Source organism: Odocoileus virginianus, chromosome 1 (assembly GCF_023699985.2).
Source record: "Odocoileus virginianus isolate 20LAN1187 ecotype Illinois chromosome 1, Ovbor_1.2, whole genome shotgun sequence".
Lineage (NCBI taxonomy): Eukaryota > Metazoa > Chordata > Mammalia > Artiodactyla > Cervidae > Odocoileus > Odocoileus virginianus.
The window spans coordinates 31,954,009-31,980,038 of record NC_069674.1 but is presented as its reverse complement, the minus strand read 5'-3'; the positions used below and the strand labels follow the sequence as shown (position 1 = coordinate 31,980,038).

General features: G+C 42.5%; 1 protein-coding gene across 2 annotated transcripts in view; it reads left to right on the top strand.

Moving 5' to 3' along the window:
- The window catches only part of CPED1 (cadherin like and PC-esterase domain containing 1), a 305,552-nt gene that overhangs the window by 4,750 nt on the left and 274,772 nt on the right, over nucleotides 1–26,030 (top strand). Inside the window, exon 3 of one of the 2 annotated variants that reach the window (XM_070466510.1) lies at nucleotides 21,391–21,568. The exons of the other annotated variant lie outside the window; for it this stretch is intronic. Coding sequence (XP_070322611.1) covers nucleotides 21,391–21,568 — 178 coding nt within the window. The remainder of the gene's footprint in view (nucleotides 1–21,390; nucleotides 21,569–26,030) is intronic. 2 annotated transcript variants of the gene reach the window in all.

The window sequence follows — 26,030 nt, the reverse complement described above, 5'->3', positions numbered from 1 at the left end:
CTTGTGTTCTTCATAATACATAATATACTTAACATCTGAAAATTTCTAAAAATTATAGCCCAGAAACAGAGCCCATGGCAAACACTTAGATGCTAACATTTTATCGGTTGGTACAATCCCAGGGACACTAGAGAAGGGGAAATAAAGGAAGAAGGAGAGCAAACACAAATGGGTGAATTATTGGGAGATTTCCAGAGAGGCCATTTTAAACTATTACATCCCAGAACAGGCACTGGGGGAAAAAGGCAGGAAGGACAAGCAATTTATCTGTGTCTCTAGTTTTCTTTCTTCTGTCTTTCATTTGTTAGAATTGGTCCCATGCTACTTCTAAGTAGTGTTGCCTTGACTTCCCAGGTGGCCATGGGTTGGGTGGGTGGTCAGGGTTTCAGTGGGTGCAGTGCCACCAGGGAAAAATTGGAGTGGTCCCCTCCCTTTCAATCTGTACTGTGCATAGACGTTTCCAGGTCTGTGATGGCCACAGTGGTGAAGTGTCCCACAGCTTTATGATCACAACAATGGCATGCGAAATGGCCACTGGAAGGGTAGGTGAGGCAGGGTGATCTAGTGTCTGATCTGATATTTGTGCTAATTTTGCTTTTTGAAATCTACACAAAATTTCTAAATATGTACCCACTCTTGGGAAATTACATCTCTTTCTTTAAATGAGATGTTTGTAACTATTTCACTAAGAACTCTCCTCTCCCACTGGGGGGAAAGAAACCTTTCTCTTTCTCTTTACCTTTTCTCCTTCTCATCCCTTTCATTCGTTCATTCACTTATTCATTCATTTAGTAAATATTTGTCGAGCAGTTTATATGTGCCACTGTGCCAGGTACTGGTGATACAGAAATATTGGGTTGATCAATAAGTTCATTTGGGTCTTCCCATAAGATGTAATGGAAAAACCTAAATGAACTAATAAAAGGCACTGTGAGACAGGCAAGTAAATAAATAGAATGTCAGGAAACCCATAACTTCAAGACAATATTTTGAAAGATGAGAGGGAACTATAAAGGGTAGAGAAAGAAAAGAGAAAACACTGCATGTGCAAAGAAAAAATTAGCCTCTGTGTGTGTGTGTGTGTGTGTGTGTGTGTAATGTGTTAAGAGAAGCAGAGCAAGAAGGCAAATTGATGAGGTAGAGAGTTCAGCAAGGTCTAGATGTCTAGTTGTTGGAAATGAGAGTATGATACGGAAGCTAGATTCTCTCTGGAAGGTAACAGGGAACCCCCAAAGAATGAAAAGCAAAATGTGGCATGATTAGATTTATGTTTAGAGAGATTACTCCAGAATGCACACTGCAGAATGGACTGGAGGGACTGAACTGAAGGCAGGCAGACCAACTGGGACGCCGCCTCAGAGATGAGAGTCATGCAGTTGCAAGCCAAGGCATCCCAAAGATTGCCAACAAACCACCAGATGTGTGGAAGAGGCCAGAAAGGATTCCTCTGCAGGTTTCGAGGGGGTGGGGCGTGGTGCTGCTCACACCTAGGTTTCTGATTTCTAGCCTCCAGAACTGTGAGACAATACTGTTCTTTTGCTTTAAGCCACTCAATGTGTAGTACTTTGAAAAGGCAGTCCTGGGAAACTAATAAAGCGGGGGAGATAGAGGTTTCAGACCAGGAGCTCACAAGTGAATCAGTACCACTGATTCCTTGGCTCCCTTGGGAACATTTCTTGCCCTCTTCAGTATTTTGTTTCCTACCCTGTAAATGTATATGTTATCACCCATCTTACAAGGCTAACACGAGGCTTAAATGAGAGAAAACATGTGAAGTGCTTGAGGTATCTGGCAAGTAGGAAGTACTCAGTTAGTGTTAACTATCAGAATAATTATTATTGAATCTTCTTAAGGATTTACCCACCTATGTAGTTTCTATAGACCCTCACATTTGGCCTTCCCGAAGTAGGTGAGCAGAGTTATTGCTGTAATGACCATGAGTACTTGGGTAAGGAGAGTCTGAGAGGAAAGCCTTGCTGAGTTTCTCTCCCTGTTCTTCAGCCTCTCAGCTATTGCCTTTTCACAGTAAAATGAGCCTTCAGAATCAAGAGGAAACCTAGGGAGGCTGATATGTCACTCAGAGTCAGGCCTGCTTATCTCTAAGCAAGGTCTACAGTTTGAGCTGAATTTTTTTTTTTTTAAGTTTACGAGGCTAGCATTAACCACATGTTAGAGCTGAGGATGTGGAGAGATGAGTTGGGCGTAGAGTAGGGGAAAGCAGTTAAGATTTTGACCCTGAATAAATATATATTTGTTTCCTGTCTGTCTCCCTCCATAGAATATAAGTTCCTTAAGAACACGAACTTTATTTGACTGGTTTATTGCTACATCCTGGGTGCCAAAATAGTATCTGACATGTAATGAGCACTGAATAAATATGTAGTCAATGAATGAATAAATAGATGAATCATGAGTTGGAGGGTCAGAGACAGTCCTCATTAAAGCAGAGGCCAGGAAATTAGAGGAACTCCTCCTCTTTCTTTTTTCCTTCGCTGAACCTCAGGTCCTCCACTCCATCTTTTTCCTGTACCAGTATCTCTTGAAGTCCTTTCTGTACCATTTCTTGCACTTTCGCCTGGTGTAATGATCTTGCCATTTTGCTAATCGAATTTGCTTCATCAGTATCACCCATCTTTCTTGTTCTTTTCAGCTCATTTGTCCCTTTGGGATTCTTCTCCTGTAAATAAACATCCTTGAATATCTAAACCGGTCAGTCAGTCAGTTCAGTCACTCAGTCATGTCTGACTCTTTGCGATCCCATGGCCTGCAGCATACCAGGCTTCTCTGTCCATTACCAATTCCTGGAGCTTGCTCAAACTCATGTGCATCGCATCGGTGATGCCATCCAACCATCTCATCCTCTGTTGTCCCCTTCTTCTCCTGCCTTCAATCTTTCCCAGCATTGGGGTCTTTCCAGTGAGTCAGTTCTTCCCATCAGGTGGCCAAAGGATTGGAGTTTCAGCTTCAGCATCAGTCCTTCCAGTGAATATTCAAGACTGATTTCCTTTAGGATTGACTGGTTTGACCTTGAAGTCCAAGGGACTCTCAAGAGTCTTCTCCAGTACCATGGTTCAAAAGCATTAAAAGTATCTATCATAAGTTATAAAAAGAAATGTTAGCAACCTGTATGTTTGCTAACTAATACCCAACCCTCGTCACTTCTCTGTCACCATCATTTCACCTCTCTTTGTCTCAAGCAATTTCCATTTTTTACCAGATTGATTTTTCCCAAAATTGAACTTTTTCTTTTACATATTTTTATATTTTAAATAGATTTGGATGTAAATATTCTAAAATCGTGCTGACGGCATCTAAATAGGTCTATGTATTGGAGGCTTTCAGGAGATGTTGTCAGCATACTAACAGGTATGTAATTTTCCTAGAATTGGTTGGGCTAGTGATGAGCATTTAATGCTTGTGGATTTAATGCTTGTATGTCAAATTTTTATAATGAAATTTGAAAAATTATTCATACTGAGAGGATTTTATACAATTGTGAATTTTGCTTATGTTAGATAAACTTTATTGAGGTCCTGATGAAGCTTATATTTAAGCAAGTTTGTTAAATTTCCTTTGAATCAAGGAATTACTCAGTTTAGAGGTGTCATTCTCTCTTGTTTTTTCCCAATAGCAGCAATAGCATCTACCTCTTTCTCCCTGTAAGCAATTCTGTTTCTTGTTCTAATGGAATTGGAAACTCACATAAGCTTAAACCCTCTGAAATGGAAACCTCTGGGATACACTGACATAAAAAGTGCTTCATATGATCAACTTTGAATCTGTGGCCTTTGGGGTGAAAGGAATGACTTGGTTTTATTTTTCCCTTTGGTTTCCTTTGGATATTTTTTTCTAGGGAGCCATTCTCACTAAAAGGATTAGCTCATGTTCTAAAATAGAAATTATGTTCTGTAACAGAAACTATACCAAAGTTGGAAATCTGCAAGGTAAAAATCTTCTGTCAACTTTTGTACTTTACAGAGATGGGCTCAACAAGCAAAACAAAACATCCTGGTTATCTGGCACAGGGTTAAAAAAGGAACATAATGATAAAAGATGCATTGAGATTTCATTATAGATAAGGATATTAATGAAAAAAAAATTGTTGAACTTTCAATTAAATTCACTAACAGAGGCTGTGGGTACTTAAGAGATGAACCATAGTAATAACTAAAAGAGCACATAGACTTGAGGATACAGAATGGGCCCTATCAATATGTTCTGAAATAAAACTACTTTTGATTTTGTTAATCTTTACTTGAGGACTCTGAATAGAAACCCCCTACCAGTTTGTTTATACTGCAGCCCAGTCAGAAGAACTCTCTAAGGGGGAGACTTGGAGACTCTGAATATTCCTGGGGAGAACAGGTCTGACTGTCCTCAGCAAGGCTCCTAACCCCATACCTGTTTAGTATGTTGACTAAGCAGTCTATTAGAGCATCAGGATGTTCTGGAACGAGCATGAGCTTTCCTCCACATTGGTTCAAATTCCAGCTGTGTGATTTACTAGCTATCACACACAGACAGATTTTACCTAGATTTCTAAACTCTCAATTTTGTCATTGGAAAAATGAGGCTAAGTAAACCTCACTGGTGAAAATACATGTTTGAAAACAGCAAGCATGGTGGCCAATCAGAATTGGCATTCGTTAAACATTGGTGTTCTTCCTGCTCCCTATAAGAAGCTATGTTTGAGCTCTGACCTCAAAAATAAGCACTTTAAATTTATTTGTTTCACATATATAGTACATATTTTTGATTCTCACCCTATGTTCTTTCTCCATTATATCTGCTTAGGCAAATGTTTAAAGCAGCATGTCGTATGCTAACCATCCGTCACTTTTCTCTTGTGACACTCAGTGCAGTCAAATGCAGACACATTCCACTGGTTTTCCAGGGCTCTGCACAATACTGCCTTCTTCTCCCACTCAGGAAAGTGTTTGTTTGCAAACAGTGGGAATGCAGCTCGTGTCCCCTGGTTTACAAAGTGTGAATTATTTATAAATTTTCACATTTAAATTCTTTTAATAACCAATTTCTTAGAACATACGTCACACCTGATCTTGACAAAAAGAAACTAGTATCTGCTGCCCAAGTGTATTATGACCATGACTAAGACAGGGATCTGGGGAAGAGGCTTCCCCACTTCAGGCTGGGAGAGTCAGGCAGGGGAAAAAGCCTGATGACAATCTAGGGGAAGAAAGGAGAATTTATTTGAATAGTGATGCTACTCCAGGATCCTGGTGTTTCTTGTTTGTTTTGACATAAGAAAAAGTCGATGGTTTGGGGCTGGTAGTGCAGATTTCTGGGAACCTCCTGAACAACTGTTAAAGGTCCCTGTATCTGAGGCAGGTTGCGCTGTACCCCTCCCCGCTCCCCCCACCGTCTCCAGGAGAAAGAGGACACCCGGAGATGGGAGCCCAATGCTAGCGTCCTCAGTGGCTAACTTATGACTCTGCGACCCCATAGACTGTAGGCCGCCAGGTGCCTCTGTGCATGGGATCTCCCAGGCAAGAATACTCAAGTGGGTTGCCATTTCTTCCTACAGAGGCTCTTCCCGACCCAGGGTTTGAAGCGGGGTCTCCTGCACTGACAGGCAGATTCTTTACCACTGAGCCACCAGGGAAGCCCAGGGACCCAGTACCTATGCTGAAAAGTTAAGTGACCTTGGATAACTGACTTTTGGGGGTTTCATTTTCCTGGACTGTGGCTTGCAGATGGAAATGCCTGTTACACAGATGTTACCTGATCAAATTAGGCAGAATGCTTTGGAAAACACTGAGATTATAAAAGGCAGGGAAATAAACATTATCATATTTGTTAAATGATAAACTGAAGCATGGGGCTCAGCGGTGAAGAATCTGCCTGCAGTGCAGGAGATGGAGACTCCAGTTCGATCCCTGGGTCAGGAAGATCCCCTGGAGGCGGGCCTGGCAACCCACTCCAGTATTCTTGCCTGGAGAATCCCATGGACAGAGGAGCCTAGCAGGCTACATAGCCCAGGGTGTCGCAAAGAGTCAGACATGACTGAAGTGATTGAGCAGGCATGCGTGCAAACTGAAGCATACTGAAAAATTTAAGAGTCTGAGCAAAACTTGATTCCAACTGGGCAGTGCCAAAACAGAAGTGGTTAGGAGCGCTTGGAGGGCAAAAGTCCAGGGAGAAACTACTAAGGAGAAAATGGAGAGGCAGAACAAGGACATTGTTGGTTGGCTGTAGCTTGAAACCCTCTTTGCTGCTTGTGACTGGTTGTCCTTAAGTGTCAGTTTCAAAACCTCCACTTTGATCTGCTAATATAGACCACCACGGCATTAAAGCCACCTCCGTCTCTTGGTCTCATTGTTCAATTAATTTAACACATCCCAAAGTAAAATGTCATGAAAATATTTTCATTGCATTTGGCGTGTCTTGAGGGAAAAGAATGCACATATATGCAACATAACCATGAATACCAGGAATAGTCCTTTTTTCATTAAAAAGTTATAAGTATTGTGTGCTCTACAAATGTCAGGTTACACAGTTATGTTTCAGAATGCCCCTAGAAGTCTAGAATTGCTCTGTCATAATTGGCGGCTCAGACAGTAAAGAATTTGCCTGCAGTGGGGAAGACCTGGGTTGGATGCATGGATTGGGAAGATCCCTGGAGGAAGTCATGGAAACCCACTCCAATATTCTTGCCTGGAGAATCCCCATGGACAGAGGAGCCAGGTGGGCTACAGTCCATGGGGTCACAAAGAGTTGGATTGAGCAACTAAGCACAATTGAGTTTCACTGTTTCTTAAACAAGCAGTAGGAAGTATACTGGTATTCCAACAGTTTCAGCCCTAAGTCTGGTTCTTGCCTGGTGGAAAATCTAGCATTAATTTAGCCAAACTGCACAGATGCTTCAGGCAAAATGGAACAGGAAATTAACTTTTTTGTAGCACTGCAGGACTTGCCTGACCTTTGCAAAGTATCAGTCAGAAAGTTGACTTTCATATTAAGCAGTAAACCTTCCCTGCTGGCCACACCCAGAGGGCAGAGGAAATTTCAAATAGGTTTTTTCCCTCACTCTTTCCTTTATTATTAACTATTTTTTTCTGAGTAAATAATGACAATAACTTATCTGATGCTTCCTACACATACGCTAAACCTATTTCTCATGTATTTTAATGCTGCATAAGCTATTTTAAGAGCAGATAGGTTTGAAACAGTTAATTTTCTTTTTCAAGGAAGCGTAGATACAGAGGAAAAGGAGGTCAGCTGATTTCTTTTAAAGAAACAGTGGTTAACATAATAGTATGTCTGCTTTAAACATACTTGTTTGCTGTAGAGCAGAGACAATGTATTTGTCTATATATCCTGTTGGATAAATATATATCTTGTTGGAAATATAAACCTCAAGAAGCTAGAATTGTCTCCTGTGTTTACTATAAAATAACACTTTAAAAGGAAGCCCTTTTCTGTGACATAAATGGGAGGATGTCTTATCATCCAGTGATGTGCACATGATCTTAAGCACAATTCTTAGCAAAACCCTGAACAAAAGAACCAAGTGCTTATTGCTTGTAATAATGCAGCCATTCCCTGTGAAGTCCAGCATTTACACAAAACCTTCTAATAAATTACTGGCAGTTGGATCAGGGCAGGGGTTGAGTTTACACAATGCCTGGCACATAACACGTGGAATGAATAGATGAATGGGAACTTGTATAATTGATGCTGTTGTGTGCAGTATAGAACTTCCTGTGGTGGCCAGCAGTCCTTAAATTCTTCTTTTGTACTTTCAATTGGATTCTTAAACACGGATCTCCCCTGGGTTCATCCAGGTTCTTCTCCACTTATAAGATGTTCTTCCCTCTTGCTTTCCTGAGAAAACCAAAGCAATCTGTCCTGTTTAAAGAGATGCTATCTTCTTCAGGCCTGACCTATGAGACCATCTGCTGGACCCTTTAAGAATAAACTGGACTTCTAGCAAGCGAGGTTACTTTTTCAGCCAGTCCCGGCGGGGGGGAAAGGCCAAACACTCTTCTACAGCACAATTCATCCCTCACGTAAAGGATTATAGAGTTTAGGGTGTTGAAAATTTGATAACAATATTAGATGATGTCTTATTCCTTCCTCTAGAGATAGTGCTTATGTTGTGATATTACTGGATATTGTCATTTCCTGCCAGTTTTTTATTTTTAAAGCAAAAAAGTTGGCCATGAACTACTAAAACATTCTAGAATGAGTGTGTAATCTGGAGAGTCCTAAGATTTTTGAGAGGAATATGTGAAACTGTGTTTCAAGGCGGTGGTGTGATAGTACAGCATCTGGCAGTGTGGGAAGGAATGAGGCTGACTGGATGGAAGCTTCTAGAAGGGAAGTGTGGGGAGGAGGGTTCTCAAGGCTCAGTTTGGCTGGGAAAGGTGCTACTCAGGGTAGTTCCTGAGACTGTATACTGGTACTGGTCAGTGAGCTGAAGGGACAAGATGAGGAGGCCATAGAGAGCGAACAGCCATAAGGGTGCTCAAAATGAGCACAAATACAGAATGCGTGCCAAGGCATAAACGTGTGCTTAAGGAGACTTGGCTTCCCCGGTGGCTCAGATAGTAAAGAATCTGCCTGTGGTGCTGGAGATGCAGGTTTGATCCCTGGGTTGGGAAGATCTCTTGAAGAAGGAAATGGCTATTCATTCCAGTTTTGCCTGGAAAATTCTATGGACAGAGGAGCCTGGTGGGCTACAGTCCACGGGGTCACAAAGAGTTGGTCATGACTGAGTGACCAACACTTTCACTTTAAGGAGACTTGGTCTCCACATTTGGTATAAGGTGGGACATTTCCTTTATGCAGACTTTGGTGTCTGGATATTTAACACCCGTTCCCCCATTCCTTTGAATACTTTGGCCCCTGCCTGGGCAGGGTGAGGCAAGTTCCTTTGGGTTTGTGAGATATGTGCCTGTGTACTGCAGCCGTTCATTCCAGCAAGAACTGGAGCCTGCCTTTGCTGCCCTGGAGCTGCAGGGTCACCTGCATAGAGAGCATTGGCTTTCCATCCTTAACTGTCTGTGCCATTCATGGGGACCCCAGATTTCTGGGGAGAATCCAAATAAACGGTTGGGACTCAGATGTGAGTGCTGAGGGGAGAAGATAGGAGTCAGGGGTGCTGTCTGCATGGATTAACAACAGTAGACTCTTGAAGTGGCCTGAGGACCGTCTCCTGGGGGCATGAATGTGGCAACTGGATGGGCACTGGATGGACATCTTAATCCCCATCTCAGTGCCTAGTTCTATGCTTGCATCCAACAGGTGCTTTATTTGGGCTGGAGTCTCAGTCCAGGGGAGGGCGTGTTTGCTGTGGTGTTGGAAGAGAGTCTTAGCTGGCCACCACAAGCTTTTTCACGGTGGCCTCCCGAAGAGGCCTGGACTCTGTGTGTGTGCAGTGGTGCAGTGCAGAGAGGATTGAGTGCAGGGCTGGGTGGAGGCCAGTGTCCTTAACTGGGCAGGGTGGGCAGTGGGAGAACGTGCAGCAGGGCTGATGGTGGGGAGGCTACAGAGAGCAGAGTTGAAATGGAGAACGCAAGTGAGGGGTCCAGGAAGTTACTAGGTGAGTCCTAGGGAAGGTTCTGAGACCAGGCTATGGTTACATTTTCTAAGCTCCAAAGAGGAAATGTAATGTGATAAGGGGCTTTTTATATCCTGGTTGTGAATTTATTTATGGAACACTGTAATAAGGTATAAAATTAAATTATATTTAGTTGTGCAATGAAAATACTGTCTTTTATCTAACATCCAAATCTAAAAAGTGTGTCCGTTGTATATATAGTATCAGTGTCCATGTGTTATTTTCATGATATGTTTGCTCTGACACTGGTTTTTGTCAGAGAAGAATAGTAGAAATGCTGATCCATTGATTATTTTTAAATACCTTAATGCCCCTAATATATAAACACAACCCTTTCATATTCTGTCCTTGTGATAGAACCCTTATGAAATTATATGATTTAAGCTTTTAAGGTTTTAATTTTGTTAAATTAATTAAACAGGCCATTAGATTGAGGCAGCTCTGAGGCTATGTGGCCTCCGTAGGCAAACCAAAATCTAAGCTTCTGAATGGCTCGGATTTCTAAATCGAGATGCCAAAAGACAACCAGCCACAAAGAGCCGACTAGGCTTTAGGCTGGCTCAGTGAGAAAAGAATCTGCCTGCCATGCAGGAGAGGCAGCAGACACAGATTCGATCCGTGGGTTGGGAAGATCCCCCTGGAGGAGGAAATGGCAACCCACTCCAGTATTCTTGCCTGGGAAATCCTGTGGACAGAGGAGCCTGGCAAGCTACAGTTCATGGGGCTGCAAAAGAGTCATTTACAACTTACCAACTAAAGAACAGTTAGGCTACAGCCCATGAGTCATTTCCTTTCTCTTCTTACACACTTTCTCTGTATAAGTCTTCCCTCAGCTGCAGGTAGTGGAGTGCTCCTAATCACTTCAGCTTTGGTGCTGTCCAATTGGGTTTGGGCCCAAATAAACTCTTAAAATTTTAATTATGCCTCAGTTTTATTTTTTAACAATGTGAAATATTTTAATTTGTCAAGGTCACTTTTATGTGATCACTTTTTTTTTGGCTGCACTCCTTGGCATGCGGGATTTTAGTTCTCAGGCCAGGGATTGAACTTCTCATCCCCTGCGGTATAAGCAGGGGTAAGTGTAAGCAGTGTAAGTCTTATCTGCTGGACCTCCAGGGAAGTCCCAGTGTGATCACTTTTGAAGAGTCATTTAAATACAGTTTATATTTATGAGGGGATATATATATCCTAAAGCTTTTGTTTCACGGAGTCTCCTTTGATCCTTACAACAGTGAGAAAAGTAGGGGGGAAGGTTGATGCTTATTTGCAGATGAGGAAGGGGAAGTACATCTAGTGGAGCTTAAGTGGTGTCAGGAGATAATGAATGGGGTTGCTGGGGGTGGGGACCTGGGGAGTAGAGAGAGCAGACACTCAGGATTCAGAAGTCCCTGGGGGAGTTGCTGGCAAAGCCTCTAACTTAGATTCAGAGTCTCTGGCATCTATCCATGAAACTCTTTGGTAGATTGTATGATGCTTAGGTATTGATATTGTTGTAATGACCCCAGTGTTCTTGCCTTTCTGTTAATGTTGCCTTTTTATGAACTTCCTATTTTAAGACTGAACTGCTGAATTAACTCCTTGTTTTGGCATGAGGGGACAGAGACTTGCTATTATTTTAACATTTTTCAAAAGAACAAGGTCTCTCCTTGTCCTCTGCTTGGTATTTTATAATTGGGAATTGTCAATTTTGTGTTTTCTTCATTACGGATGTCCTTTAACTACTGCTGACACTGTGATAAGATTCAGGAGGCTGGGGAGCTGTTACTCTAAGACCAGCATACGCCATCAGGACTTGAGGATGGAAAGCAAATGATGTCTTTCTTCTCTGAAGCTCTGTGTCATAATGTATCCAATTAATAGAAAACCGAAAATGGGAAAGAAGTGCAGAGAAAGAGGAAGGCAGAGGAAGGAGAAGAAGCAAAAGAGGGACACAGAGTGGTTTTTATTTGATTCAAAATAGACAGTGAAATCAGTTGTGCCCAAAGAAAAAGCAATCTACATTTGCTTCTGATCTCATTGAAAGCTGTCTCATTCTTCAAGATATCTTGAAGGAAGCTATCATGACCACCATCTCCCAGCTCGTCCTGTGTTTTTGTAATCTCAGCTGGGTTTTGTTATGTCTGGAGAGTTACAGCAACTAGTAAACCGATGGCCCACAGCTGTGCATCGTGGGTGGCTTCTCAAGGGAAAGAGTCTTGAATTCCTTGGAGGAACAGCCTCCATGTAACAGGGAAGAACAGTCAGACCCTGTTCTTCCCAGTTACATCTGGAGGAGGCTGAAAAAGATTCCAAATGTGACTTTCAAAACAGCTAGAAAAAAGGAACAAAAATTTGGGAGGAGCAGAGAGGGAATCTAAGTTCCTCCTTGATGGTTGAAATGGATGAGCACTTAAGTGGGGCAACCAGCAACTATGGGGTGTGGGAAGTAAGACATTACAGCAGCAGACTCCAGATAGGGACTGGAGGAGAAATCCCTGTTCTGGGTTCTTGGTTTGTTTTTAATCTCTCCCTAATCTCCAAGATTCCTGCTCTGTGTGTGGTTAACCTGGGGAAGGAAGGAGCAGTACACAGTTGAAGCTGTGTATGCCCAGCATGACTGTGCATTGGCTGGAGTTTGAAGAGCTGAGAAGCAGCCTTTTTTTTCTTTTTTCCTATCCTGTAAGTTGCTCTCCTCTGGGTGGTCTTCTGCTTCTTCTGGCTGCGCAAGCTGTATACTGCTCACCCTTCTTAGCAAGGCTCAGCATGGTTCTGAGTTAGGAAGGAGAAGGGCATTAGACAGAGAAGATGAGACATTCTCAGGGTTTACCATCAGGATTCCCAGGTGGCTCAATGATAAAAGAAGCCATCGGCAATTCAGGAGACACGGGTTCGATCCCTGGGTCAGGAAGATCCCTTGGAGAAGGAAATGGTAACCCACTCCAGTATTCTTGCCTGGAAAATCCCATGGACAGAGGACCATGGCAGGCTACAGTCCATGGGGTCGTAAAAGAATTGGACATGACTTAGCAACTAAACGACAAACAACAATCATCAGCTTACATGCTTTGTATTTTATTGATGGGTTGGAAGTCTGTTCTGGTGGACAAAAACCATACTATATATCTTAAGTTGTTCCCGGTGGACTAAGGCAAATTGATCTGGCTTCTCATTAAATAATTTCTAGCTTAGGATTGCCAGGTCAGGCTCTGTGCTGTTGTTCTCTTCTGTTCTCCTCTTTTATGCCCACCTCTCTTTCTTCTCATGTGTCAGGCTTGCACACTCCCCCTATGTTTATTTAAGATCTTCACTGCACATCCTTTCTTTGGGAACTTTCTTCCCACTTCGGGAATATTTTCATCCTCTGCACCTTACCTCTCCTTCATTTACGCTCTGAGGTGTGATTGTCCTGCTGCTGCCTCTCCTTCTGGTGCAGGAAAGTAAGTGGGGCACAAGAGGATGGTCGCATCCCAGGGCTCAGGTGAGTCCCTGGGGTAGCTGCTGATTGTGGGTTCTTGGCTTCACACAGAAAACAATTCGAGAGCAAGCCATAGTAGAGTGAAAGAAGGTTTATTCAGGGAGATACACACTCCGTAGACAGACTTTGGGCCATCTCAGAAGGCAAGAGAGGCCCCAGGGTATAGAGTTGTCAGTTTTTATAGGGGTGGATAATTTCCTAGGCTAATGAGTGGGAGGATTATTTCAAGCATTTGGGGGAAGGGCAGGGATTTCCAGGAACTGGGTCACCTTCCACGTTTTGGCCTTTCTGGTCGGCTTCGGAACTGTCATGGCGCCTGTGGGTGTGTCATTTAGCTTCCTGTTGTGTTGCACTGAACATATACTGAGGTTCAAGGTCTAGCGGAAATCAGCTTGTCTGCCATCTTGGACCTAGTTTGTTCTAACCGGTTTATGTCCTGTCCTCAATGGTTATGTCATTCTTTTAAGGGTTTACTCTGCCTCCTTCCTGCCTCACTTCTCGACCCAGCCCAACTCCTCAGTGCAGTGTTCTCACCGCCCTTCCCTCTCAGGCAGAGCACTGTGTCCCCCCAGCACCATCACACGCCTCCGTAGGACAGGTCTCAGCTCTCCCTCTTATGGCGTGGTCTCCCAGGTCACTTAGTGTTTCCATTGGAAAACAAAAACCAACAAACCAAAAGACTTATTTTCTGCATCATAGGACCGATGGCATAGAGTTCTTAGGAAATCCTGTGATCTGGGTAGATGTCTCTTTTTCTGAAATTCTGTCAGGGGACCCATCCATCCAGAAAGCACAAGGAAACACCCTCCCTCTACCTTAGTAAGTCTTGTTTTCCTCATCTTCCTCTCCCCTGCCGTGGTTTTTCATAAAAGGCATCAAAGTTCATAAAGTTTGTACCTAGGGAGAAAGACCAGCATAAAGAGACCAACTTTTAAATTTTCTACTGCTCACCGTGTCTTGATTTCCTACTCGCTACTTCCTATAGAGATGGTGAAGGACAGGAAAGCCTGGTGTGCTGCAGTCTATGGGGTCACAAAGAGTTGGACACGACTGAGCCACTGAACAACAACTAGTTACTTAATGAGATAAGAAGTCATGTTGCATTGCCTCCACTTCTATCTCCATTGCCCATTATTTTTTTTTTTTGCCTGCCTGCCTGAACATATTTACCACTCACAACAAAAAGTACCTCTGCTGCTGACTTTTGAGGACTTCTGTTTTAATGCCTGTTCCCGTCTAGTTTCTCTAAGAGTTATCTTTCTTCTCTCATTGTCTTTCATACACAACATTCCTAACACATACAAGCAATAGCGGCATGACTATCTGGGTCACTGTTGACACTTTATTTTATCTCAGCAAGAACTTACCTTGCATGATTTCATTAACTGTCTGTTGCTCCTTCCACTAAAAAGTAAACTCAATGAGGGCTAGAACTTCATCCAAGTTCTTCACTGTTGTATTTCGCAGAGCCTAGAACCATGTCTGACACATAGGAAGCTTTCAGAAATATTAAATAAGTAAATGCACACACACTGAGAAAGAGCCGGTAGGAGAGAAGGGGAAAGGGGATAGGAATGATCCAGGAGAAGGAACTAAAAGAAGGATCAAGTTCTCAGGGGTTTGAGGGTGGAGCTTGGGAGGAGGTCTGTTGCTTCGGCAGAGCGGGAGTCTGGAGAATAAGCAGAGTGACTGACCATTGATAAGAAGCGGGCAGTTTTCCTTTCTTATGGAAATCAGAAGAAAAGAGGAAATGTTAGTTGTGCAGATAGGCTATAGGTTGGCCAAAACAGTTGCTGTGTTAACTCAGTGTGTTTCCTCTTAAGAGGGCTGATTTCCTCTGTCAGCAGGAGGCAGTTATCTGCAGAAATAAGGAGGTACCTGGAGAGTGGGCAAGTCTGTCACTTTGGAGCATGTGAGAGAGAATTGACCCAGGAAGCACAGCTGGATGCTCTAGGGAGTGGGAAGACTGCATTGGCTTTGCCAACAAGGATCTGTCCATCTGGCCCCTTTTCTTCAGCAGCTTTCAACCGCAGCCCAGGGGCAGGTCAGGTGGGCTGCGGAGATCTTTCTTGACTCTCTCAGCTCAAAGTTTCCATGGCATCCTTTCCTTCCTGATTTACCTGGCATGTCATAATTGATTATAACCAGATGCTTATGTCTACTTGCCTTGATGGACTGTCAGCTCTGTGGGGGCAGAGACTTGCCTATCTTGTTTACCACTGTGTCCCCAGCTCGTCCATGCTTGAGGTTTTGCCATATGACTGTGAACAAGGGAATTTAACGTACCAGGTGGAGAGTATTGGGTCCTGGAATCTGAGATGTGGAGAAGGAAGGTGAAAAGGAGGCCAGTAGAAAGTTGGCATTGGGGGAAAGACTAGTGGTTGGGGAATTGATGTATTAGTGATAAATAAAAAGAGCTGGAAGTAGAAAAATGCAATCAGAGAATGGAGTATATTATTTTATAATTTCAGAGATGGGGCTCTTTGGGGGACCACAAGGATAAAGATCTGGCTATTGGAATGGGTGGTTGCAGTGAAACGGAGGAGACAGTCGTTAGGGATGAAGAGGTCATGGATACCTTATGACCTGAGATGCAGATGAAGCCTCCTTTGAGACTTCCTAGTGGATTATTTCACCTGACAGTTAGTAAAATAATGAAAGGTCATGCATATATTTACAAGTAATGAGCTCATACTTTGCCTTTAGCATTTATTCATTTGCTCATTCATCCTTCCATTCCCTCATATTTAGCAGTAAGCTATTTGTACAATAATGACCAAAGCAGACAAGTCTAGACGCTTCTGAAACATACAGACTTGTAGGAGGGGCAGGTAGTAAACACATGTCTATAACTATAAACTGTGAGAGTGTCAAAGGGAAAATGAGAATGAGGAACAGGTAAAGAAGAGTTTCGGCAGTTGCTATTTAAGTGGGTGCCATTTCATCAAAGCAATATTGTGGATCATTTTTTAATATTGAAATTTATTGCTTTTGTTTCTCTCTTATTTTTTTAGAATTACATAGAGCTACAGATGGGTAAATTTGCCTTACATTGGATGTTGGGTGTTGGGATAGCCCCAACATAAGGTTCGGGGGTGCACTCAGAGGGTGCTCAGGGTCATGAAGAAGTTCTGAGAAAAATATGATCATTCAGTGATTGGCTGAAGGTGTAGCTGAGTCAGCTGTGAGATGGAGGCCAAGGGTCACTAGAGGTCATGTAAGTAGGGAATATTTTCTGAGGCTCTGTTTGTATATCTGGGAAACCTGCAATTCCTAAACTGTCCTACAATTATAAATAATGTTTAAGTAGAAAATGTATAGGATATGCATCCTAGAACATGCCATCCATTTTATTTCTTGAATTCTCTAAAATAAGTGTACATTTCACCAATGGAAAAAAAATTCTGTATTCTTGTAGTGGAAAAATTAAAACATAATTCACTATGATAGACTCTACAATCTTTCTAAAATGCCAGAAATCTAGACAGCATGGCAATTTAACTTTTAGATATATATGACACCCATCTGAGGTCTACTCTATGATTTGTATTCAAACATCAAAAGATCTCATAAATACATGGCTACTTTAATAAATCCAGAAAAAATCTTTCCATCATATGGAAAAAAAAAAGTTTTATTTCTCATCTCTACTATATTTTTCAAAAGCTGTATTTCTTGCTTTTGTGGTAAGTCTTGATGAAGACTTTTTAATAGTAACTGAGAAATACAGTGATGGACAGGGAGGCCTGGTGTGCTGCATTTCAAGGAGTCGCAAACAGTTGGACACAACTGAGCTACTGAACTGACTGAGAAATATAGTGCGTTTATAGTATAGTTCTTTATTAAATTTTTTTTACTGTAAATTCATTGCTTTGCTCAAGAATTTGACTCTGTCATTCTTACCACTGTTCAAAATTCTACTGAAACAAATTTATTAATTTTTACCACTTTCTATCCAAATCTTTCATGCTAGTATTTATAAAAATGACTTTTACATATTGAAAAAAACCCAATGTTATATTCATTTGTTGAAAGAAAATTTATTATGTGCCTGCTATGTGCCAAGTGTACCATTCTTCGGTTGGGGAAGCAAAAGTGAGCAAAATAGACAAAAACATATACTTTCTTTTACCTTATTTTATGGTGTGGGGAAACAGACAATAAAATAATAAGGAAATCATATTTTTGCCTTAAAAGATGATAATCCCTACAGAGAGAAATATTTACCAGGGTATATAGAAGTTATGACAGGGACCAGACTATGGAAAACTTAATTACTAATGTAAAAGCAGTTACATTGTGATACTGATTTTTATTCAGTTTTACGTGCATATATTTCATATGGTTTATTGGTGGGATGCTGCAGTGCATGCTTTCCTATAAAAATGTGATTTAATTCCCCATACAGTCTCATGAAGTAAGATTTGTTACTTCAACTGTACATGTGAGAAAACTCTGATGTGGGGAGATGACTGTCATTCTCCCATGGAGGAAGCACGCCAGGGGCAGAGCCAGGATCCAAGTCCAGATTTTTGATTCCCAGCCCTGCTCTGTTCTGATGGCTTCCCAGATGCTCTGTGATAAAGAATCTGCCAGCAATTCGGAAGACTCAGCTTGGATCCCTGGGTTGGGAAGGTCCCCTAGAGAAGGGAATGGCAACCCGCTCCAGTATTCTTGCCTGGAGAATCCCATGGACAGAGGAGCCTGGTGGGCTGCAGTCCATGGGGTCGCAAAGAGCTGGACACAACTGAGCGACTAATATACACACGCACTGCTGTTCTACTCCGTGTCCCTGCATCCGGTCCTCCACCTAGTTTATTACAACACTTTATCCTTAGGAGCGTAGAGACTTCAGGTTTTGAAGTCCTTCCAGTAAAAATGGTAAGTGTTCAGTATGAAACAACTTTCGTGTAGTCTAGCGAAGCAATTTCCGATGGACTTTTCTGCAGATCTCTCAGGAAGAAGGGAGACAGGGAAGTGATTCCGGGTTCAGCCTGTCAAATGCCCGGAAACACACATTCTTTTCTAAATTCTCCCCAGCAGACCCGCAAGTCTGAAATTCAGTCGTTGTAGTGCTGGCCAGGTTAAATGTATTCTTCCGCTAAAATACATTCTCAAAATCGTAGGCGTCACCAGGAGCTCTCATTTCCAAAAGTGCTGCTCCGGGCGTTTGATCATCCCGCTCTTGCTGGTGCGGTTGACATAATTGTATTTCACAGACGCAGCGCGAGGCACCTGTTGTCCGACCGGCTGAAACCGCTTCGCCCCTTGGTATTGGGCCATTCTGCTGATACAGGCTGTTATAAATATTACAAGGACAGGGCCAGTTTGTATTACAGGATAACGTAACCTAATTTGATGGACAAGCTCATTTCCTATTTATTCTCTGTAGTCTGAGACGTGAGTTAAAATGTCAATGTGTTATAAAGGTTATGATAAAATATGACCAGTAATTAATGCTCTATTTAGAATATGCTGTCTGTAAGATAATGCTGGTAAGATTATGGTGCTCTTACATAAACTGATCCTGGTTTAGGGGAGGGGGTGGGGAGGAGGGATTATATCTTTCAAAATAACAAGAAGGTAAAGTTTGAAAATAGTCTTCTCATGGGAAGTCACTCCTGTGCCTGAGCCAGCTGTAACTGAGAGGAGCATCCTGTGATTGCGAAAGAAAATAATGTTAGAAGGGAATTCTGGATGCTGCATTTTGCTTGAATAACACTGATATATTTGGAAGCATCTGTCTTCTCCTTTCACCTAGACCCACCTTTGTTTATTTTGGCCTCCTGTAGATTCTTGCTACTGGTTCCCTCTGACTCCTGAGTCCAAAGACTCAGCCTGTATTTGGTTTCAAATCCCCCTTCTTAAAAGTTTACCACTACAAACAATCACAACATTTGCTGAGTAATTATGTTCCAATTTGCAGTTAAATTCTTGAGTCTAAATAGATTCATTATCAATAAAATGCACTCGTTTAACAAGGGGAAATATCTGATCATGTTTTCCCAAAGTACCATGCACGGAATGTGTGATAGCTCGTGATCTCTTCCTTTTGTATTCATCACACACATATTATGAGCTTGTGTTAGCGTGTGCCAGGCGAAGCTCAGACACGGAAACAGTGTTCCTAACTCTTTGCTCTTTATGACTTATGATTATTTTAAAAACACACATATAGCACTTCTTATATGCCAGGCGCATCTCTGTAGCTCAGCTGGTAAAGAATCCGTCTGCAATGTGGGAGATCTGAGTTTGATTTCTGGGTTGGGAAGATCTCCTGGAGAAGGGCGTGGCAACCCACTCCAGTATTTTTGCCTGAAGAATCCCCATAGACAGAGGAGCATGGTGAGCTAGAGTTCATAAGGTCACAAAGAGTCAGACATGACTGAGGGACGAAGCACATATGCCAGGCACAGTTCTAAGCACTTTACAAATACTAACTCCTTAATCCTCGAAGCAGCCTTAGGAAGAAGGTACTGTCCAAGGTCATAGGATTAGTGCTGGTGGAACCAAGAGATTCAGAGCTGGCATCCTGGCTGCAGATTTTGTGTCCTTCTCCACTATACCATGCTTTGTAGATTGATTTTCATATAGCCATCCTATGTAAGCAATGAAAAACAGAATATGGTGCCTGCCTTCAAAGGATTCACAAGCTAAATCTGTTTCTTCTTTCTTTTCATATTTATCTTCAAAGATCAGATCTTGATAGAGCATTATGGTCCATTATTTTACTTGATATGGTCATTTATTGAATATGTACAATGTTTACCAAAGACACAGGGACAATGCAGGCTGCATGTTAAGGAACTCAAATCAGAGAGACACACCATTTTGTAAGTGCTGATGGAAGGATGTTTGTCAATGAAAATTTTCCAAAGAAGTACTGTTTGATTTGGAGTTTGCTAAATGGAAGAATGGAGAGAGAGGAAGGAATTGTTGTTAGAAGGCACAGGGGCGTCTATATGAAGCAGCAGGTTAGGATTAGGAATGGAAATGATTAAAAATGTGACATGACCAGAGAAGTACGATGGGGTTTAAGTTCAAGTGGCCTGCATTCTGTGATAAAGATGTGGAATTGATTCAGTCAGAAATGGGAAATAATGAAGAAATTTAAGGAGTGAAAAGACATGGTGCAAATTATGTTTGAGAGCCACGAAATGGATAGTTTGATTTAGAGCTGCCACTAAAAGTAGTGTGGATTCCTAATTTCATTTTTTACCTCTTTCCCCTCATCTGCCTTCTCCAACCCTTTGTCTCCTCTTCTTTGGCCTCTCCCATTTTTTTTTTTTTGCCCTAATCTCCACCCAGTCTTATCATTCCCTTCAGTAGTAAAAAAATGTCTACTTTATCAAGGTTTAATCACAAATTTTCAGGAAAACACACAGTATCTGCATTAGACCACATGTGTATGTGTGTGTGTATTTTAGTCGCAGTCCTGTCTGATTCTTTGTAATCCCATGGACTGTAGACTGCCAGGCCCTCTGTCCATGGAATTCTTCAGGCAAGAACTCCGCAGTGGGTAACCATTCCCTTCTCCAGAAAATCTTCCCGACCCAGGGATCAACCCGAGTCTCCTGCATTGCAGACAGATTCTTTACTGTCCTAGTCACTAGGAATGACTTAAACCATGTAATGAATTTCATTGTCAGCATTCTTTCTACTTGCCAATTCAAAACTTCCCTTTTGTTAATGATACTTCAAACATCATTGTGAGAAAGAATATTTATTTGGAGGAGCTGTCAACTGCTGAAGGAAGAGCCTAAAATTATGGTTCTTGAGTGATACCCTCCTCTTCTCACATGAAGATCCATCCTGCCTCAGTGAGAGGCACTGAAATTTTGCTGCATCCTGATGGAGAGAAACGACAGCATCGTGCCTGCAAAGAGCTCTGGGATTGCTTTTCAGCTGTCCCCCATGTCCTTCAGGCACGAAAACCCATCCTCCCTGGGTCTTTTTCCTCTACTGTGTTTACCTAAAAGAACTGTTAAAAGATAAGGCAGCTGGAACTATTACAGAAAAGCACAACGCAGATGAAAAGCATTGCTATTAATTTCTATTTTTCAGGCAGAGTGGAGCTCGGTATTTCTATACCACAGTATTCCTCCAGGAACTCTGTATTTTAATGGCCTGAAATCTTCATCTTTCTGGAATAGTGAGAAAAATACAGTTCACCTTCAGTTCTCGCAAATGAGGTTGCTTTTGTCCTTGTGCGCCTTTCAGAGCATTGCCAGAGAAAACCTTCAAAGACAACTTTCTGAATGGCTCCTGATTTGCATTAATGATCTCCTTCAAGGAAAATGTGCTCCTTTTTTCCTCTTGAATTTTTATACCTTCTTTTTTTTTTTGTCTGTAGATCGAACAGTCAGTTGAGACCCACTTCAGCAGCCGTGGCAGAAGGGCTGTTCTCTACAGGCCTTCTTCCTCCAGCCAAAGGGAGCTTCAGCTCCACCAGAGCATTCTCACTCAGCATCAGTATATGGTTGTCATCTCTGAAGAAAGCCTCGGCGCCGACCCTGGGCTCCTAGAAAAAGGTCAGAGTCAGAAGTAATTACCAAAGTTGCTTGTCATCTAGTGTAAATACTTCCTGGAATGTGCTACTGTCTTCCTCTAAAAAAATTCGCAAGAACAAATTTTTACCCATGATCAACTTTGTTGCACCGTAGAAAACTTGGATTCTTTTCTAGCTTCCTTTCCATTCTCCTTTAGCTGCATTTCTTTATTCCTGAAATTATTTTGTTTATATTTTGCAGCATTTTGGAGTTACATAGTTCATCTTTAAATGCTGCATAAAAAATGTTTATGTTTATGAGCCTGAATACATATTCTGCCCAGCACCAAACTGCTCCATATTTTAAGAAAATTGCCACTTCATCTGACTGCAAGTAGAATGTGCTGGAAATTGTTTTGAGAAGCCAGCTTAAATGTGAATCACAGATTGGCTCTAAATGTGAAAGAAGTGTGGATATTTATCTCACACACTGTAGTCAAGTACTTTTTATTTCTATCATTTGAAGTGAAAAATAAGAGACAAGTTCTTAAATAAGTTATTTGAAAAGGAAGTTGAGTAGATGATGAGGGTCAAAAAGGGCAGTAACAATAACAGCTGACAGATCTTCAGCGACTAACCATGTGACATATTGTGTTCTATATTCATGGCCTCGTTTAATCCTCACTGAAAGCCTCTGAGTACCCCAAGAAAAGATACGTGCACCCCAGTGTTTATTGCAGCATTATTTACAATAGCCAGGACATGGAAGCAACTTAAATGTTCATCAGCAGAGGCATGGATAAAGAAGATATGGTGCATATATACAATGGAATATTACTTAGCCATAAAACAGAACACAGTGGTGCCATTTGCAGAGACCTGGATAGAGCTGGACACTGTCACACAGAATTAAGTAAGTCAGAAAGAGAAAAACAGATTAGCATAATATCGCATGTATGTGGAATCTAGAAAAATGGTGTACATGAACTTTTTTGCCAAGGGGAAATAGAGACACACACATATGGATGTGAGAGTTGGAGTATAAAGAAAGCTGAGCACTGAAGAATTGACGCTTTTGAACTGTGGTGTTGGAGAAGACTCTTGAGAGTCCCTTGGACTGCAAGGAGATCCAACCAGTCCATCCTAAAGGAGATCAATCCTGACTGTTCATTGGAAGGACTGATGCTGAAGCTGAAACTCCAATACTTTGGCCACCTCATGTGAAGAGCTGACTCATTGGAAAAGACCCTGATGCTGGGAAAGATTGAGGGCAGGAGGAGAAGGGGACGACAGAGGATGAGATGGTTGGATGGCATCATCGACTCGATGGACATGGGTTTGGGTGGACTCCGGGAGTTGGTGATGGACAGGGAGGCCTGGCGTGCTGCGGTTCATGGGACTGCAAAGAGTTGGACACGACTGAGCGACTGAACTGAACGCAGAGAACAAATGTAGGGACACCAAGGGATAAGCGGCAGGGGCAGGGGAGGGTGTGTGGAATTAACTGGGAGAGTGGAGTTGACACATATGCACTACTATGTATAAAATAGATAACTAGTGAGAGCCTACTGTATACACAGGGAACTCTGATCAGTGCTCTGTGTGTGTGCTTAGTCATTCAGTCATGTCTAGCTCTTTTCGACGCCATGGACTGCAGCCCACCAGGCTCCTTGGTCCGTGGGGATTCTCCAGGTAAGAATATTGGAGTGGGTTGCTATGCCCTCCTCCAGGGGATCGTCCTGATCCAGGGATCAAGCCTGGGTCTCCTGCATTGCAGCTGGATTTGTCACTGTCTGAGGCAGCAGGGAAGCCCAAGAACGTGAAGTGAGTAGCCTATCCCTTCTCCAGGGGATCTTCCCAACCCAGGAATTGAACCAGGGTCTCCTGCATTGCAGGTGGATTCCTTACCAGCTGAGCCACCCAGTAAATGCTCTGTGGTGACCTCAAAATGGGAAGGAAATCTATAAAAGAATAGATATATGTATAACTGACTCACTTTGCTGCATGGCAGAAACTAACACAGCATTATAAAGCAGCTATACTCCAATAAATTTCAGAAAGAAATATTCATCCCTCCCCCACTTGCAGAAGAGGAACCCAAGGCTTGGAAATGTGCAGGGACGACCTTGTATCTTAAACTGCAGTGATGGAGGGGCAGTGTCTGAAGCCCCCAGATTCCAGGTCTCACTTCTGTGCTCGTCTTCTTCATCTCCATGTTACTCACTCCCTCTTTTGACCCCTTTATTGTTGTTCAGTCGCTAAGTTACGTCTGACTCTTTGTGACCCTGTGAACTGCAGCACGCCAGGCTTCCCTGTTGTTCACTATCTCCCAGAGCTTACTCAAACTCGTGTCCATTGAGTCGGTGGTGTCATTCAACCAACTCATCCTCTTGCCATCCCCTTCTCTTCCTACCTTCAGTCTTTCCCAGCATCAGGGTCTTTTCCTGCATTGCTACTGCTAAGTCACTTCAGTCGTGTGTGACCCCATCCCTGGGATTCTCCAGGCAAGAACACTGGAGTGGGTTGCCATTTCCTTCTCCAGTGCATAAAAGTGAAAGGTGAAAGTGAAGTCGCTCAGTCATGTCTGACTCTCCGCGACCCCATGGACTGCAGCCTGCCAGGATCCTCCGTCCATGGGCTTTTCCAGGCAAGAGGACTGGAGTGGGGTGCCAGTGCCTATCAATCATTATTACAGCTACCAGGACGTGGAGCACTCACCCACTGTGGGCCAATTAGAGTTTTTTCTTTAGGATGGCAAAGTGTGTGTTTGCTTTCCTTGTTATCAAAAGGGAGGAGAGGAAAAGCAATTTGAATCAACTGCTGATCTCCATGGTGTTTTCCTCGGGGACAAAATAAATCCTGGTGCCACAATAATTTTCATTTGTCATTTCAATGTCAGCCATCCTGACATCCTCATAACACATGCTTTTCAATTAGGTCCCCCCCTTGCCCTTTAATGGTTTCCCTTGTGGCTGGTAAAGAATCTGCCTGCAATGTGGGAGACCTGGGTTTGATCCCTGAGTTGGGAAGATCCCTTAGAGAAGGGAAAGGCTACCCACTTCAGTATTTCGGCCTGGAGAATTCCATGGGCTGTATAGTCAATGGGGTCACAAAGAGTTGGACAAGACTGAGACTGAGCGACTTTCACTTTCACTTTTGCTTTTTAAAATGCTAGTTTATGTTGGTCATGAAAGAGGCTTGGAACACTTAGTCATGATCACTCTTTACCACCATTTTTTTTACAATGTTGATGATAAAGTTATAAGCTACTTCACTAACAAAGCTCTCAGGGAAAAAAGCCTCAAAAGATCTACTTTGATGAAAAGAAAGGACAGGATATAGGCAGAATATAAGCCATTAGAACAGGTCTTCAGGAATACCACTAGCCGGCCTCTGCCCCAAGAGGTATGTTAATCTAGAGCTTTTGGAAGCAAATAAGAAAAGCAAAAGGGAAGATGAAAGCCCTGGAAAATCGAAGCAGCTGGAAACAAAGTTTACAAACCTCACTGAGGTTGGTTCTAAGAAGGACCTGTCTGAAGTCTAAAGTACTTTGGCCACCTGATGCAAAGAACTGACTCATTGGAAAAGACCCTGCTGCTGGGAAAGATTGAAAGCAGGAGAAGGGGACGACAGAGGATGAGGTGGTTGGATGGCATCACCGACTTGATGGACATGAGTTTGAGCAAGCTCTGGGAGTTGGTGATGGACAGGGAGGCCTGGCGTGCTGCAGTTCATGGGGTCGCAAAGAGTCTGACACGACTGAGCGACTGAACTGAACTGAACTGAAAGTTCTAAAATATCCATAAATGATATTGTCAGAACACCATTGATCAGAATAGCTGTCAATCTTAAGGAAAGATATAAAACACTTTGTCTTCCTCTCATCCTATACATTATTTTAGCCCACTGCTGAACAAGGTGATTGTATTAGCACCACCCTCGTGCCACATGAGCTGTGGTCCTAGAATCCTGCAAAGCCTTGACCTTGATAACACAACACTATTGTCTGAAATCCACATGTTTTCTGCCTCTTTGGTGCTGCTACTCATTCTATATGGGCACAACATGGGTTATCTGTGCTTTCAACTTCAATTTCCATTTTATCTACCCGCAAAACAAGGAATATGTCTCTTCTCTCCCTTGATGTCCTTTGGGTCAGTTTTATAAGAAAAAAGAGAATTACTTTGCAGCTTCCAAATACCAAGAAAGTGCAAAGGAAGCCTGAAGGCAATCGAATCTGGCAGCCAGAGGAGCTGCTGGGCACAGTAGCGCAAGATAACTAGAGGGTCTCACCGGAATTTGTCAGCTTAAATACTGATTTGGCTCCCTTTCCCTACATTTCCTCAGTTTTGAAAACATCCACTGCTTCTTTCTTGCTGTTCTTTTGCTTTATATAGTAAGATATTATTCCTGGATAGGCCTCAAGAAAGGTTAGCAATTTCATAAGTTTGAGATATTATTGGTTCCTCATTTGATTTTGTAGTTTTCATTGTGATAGCCTGTGT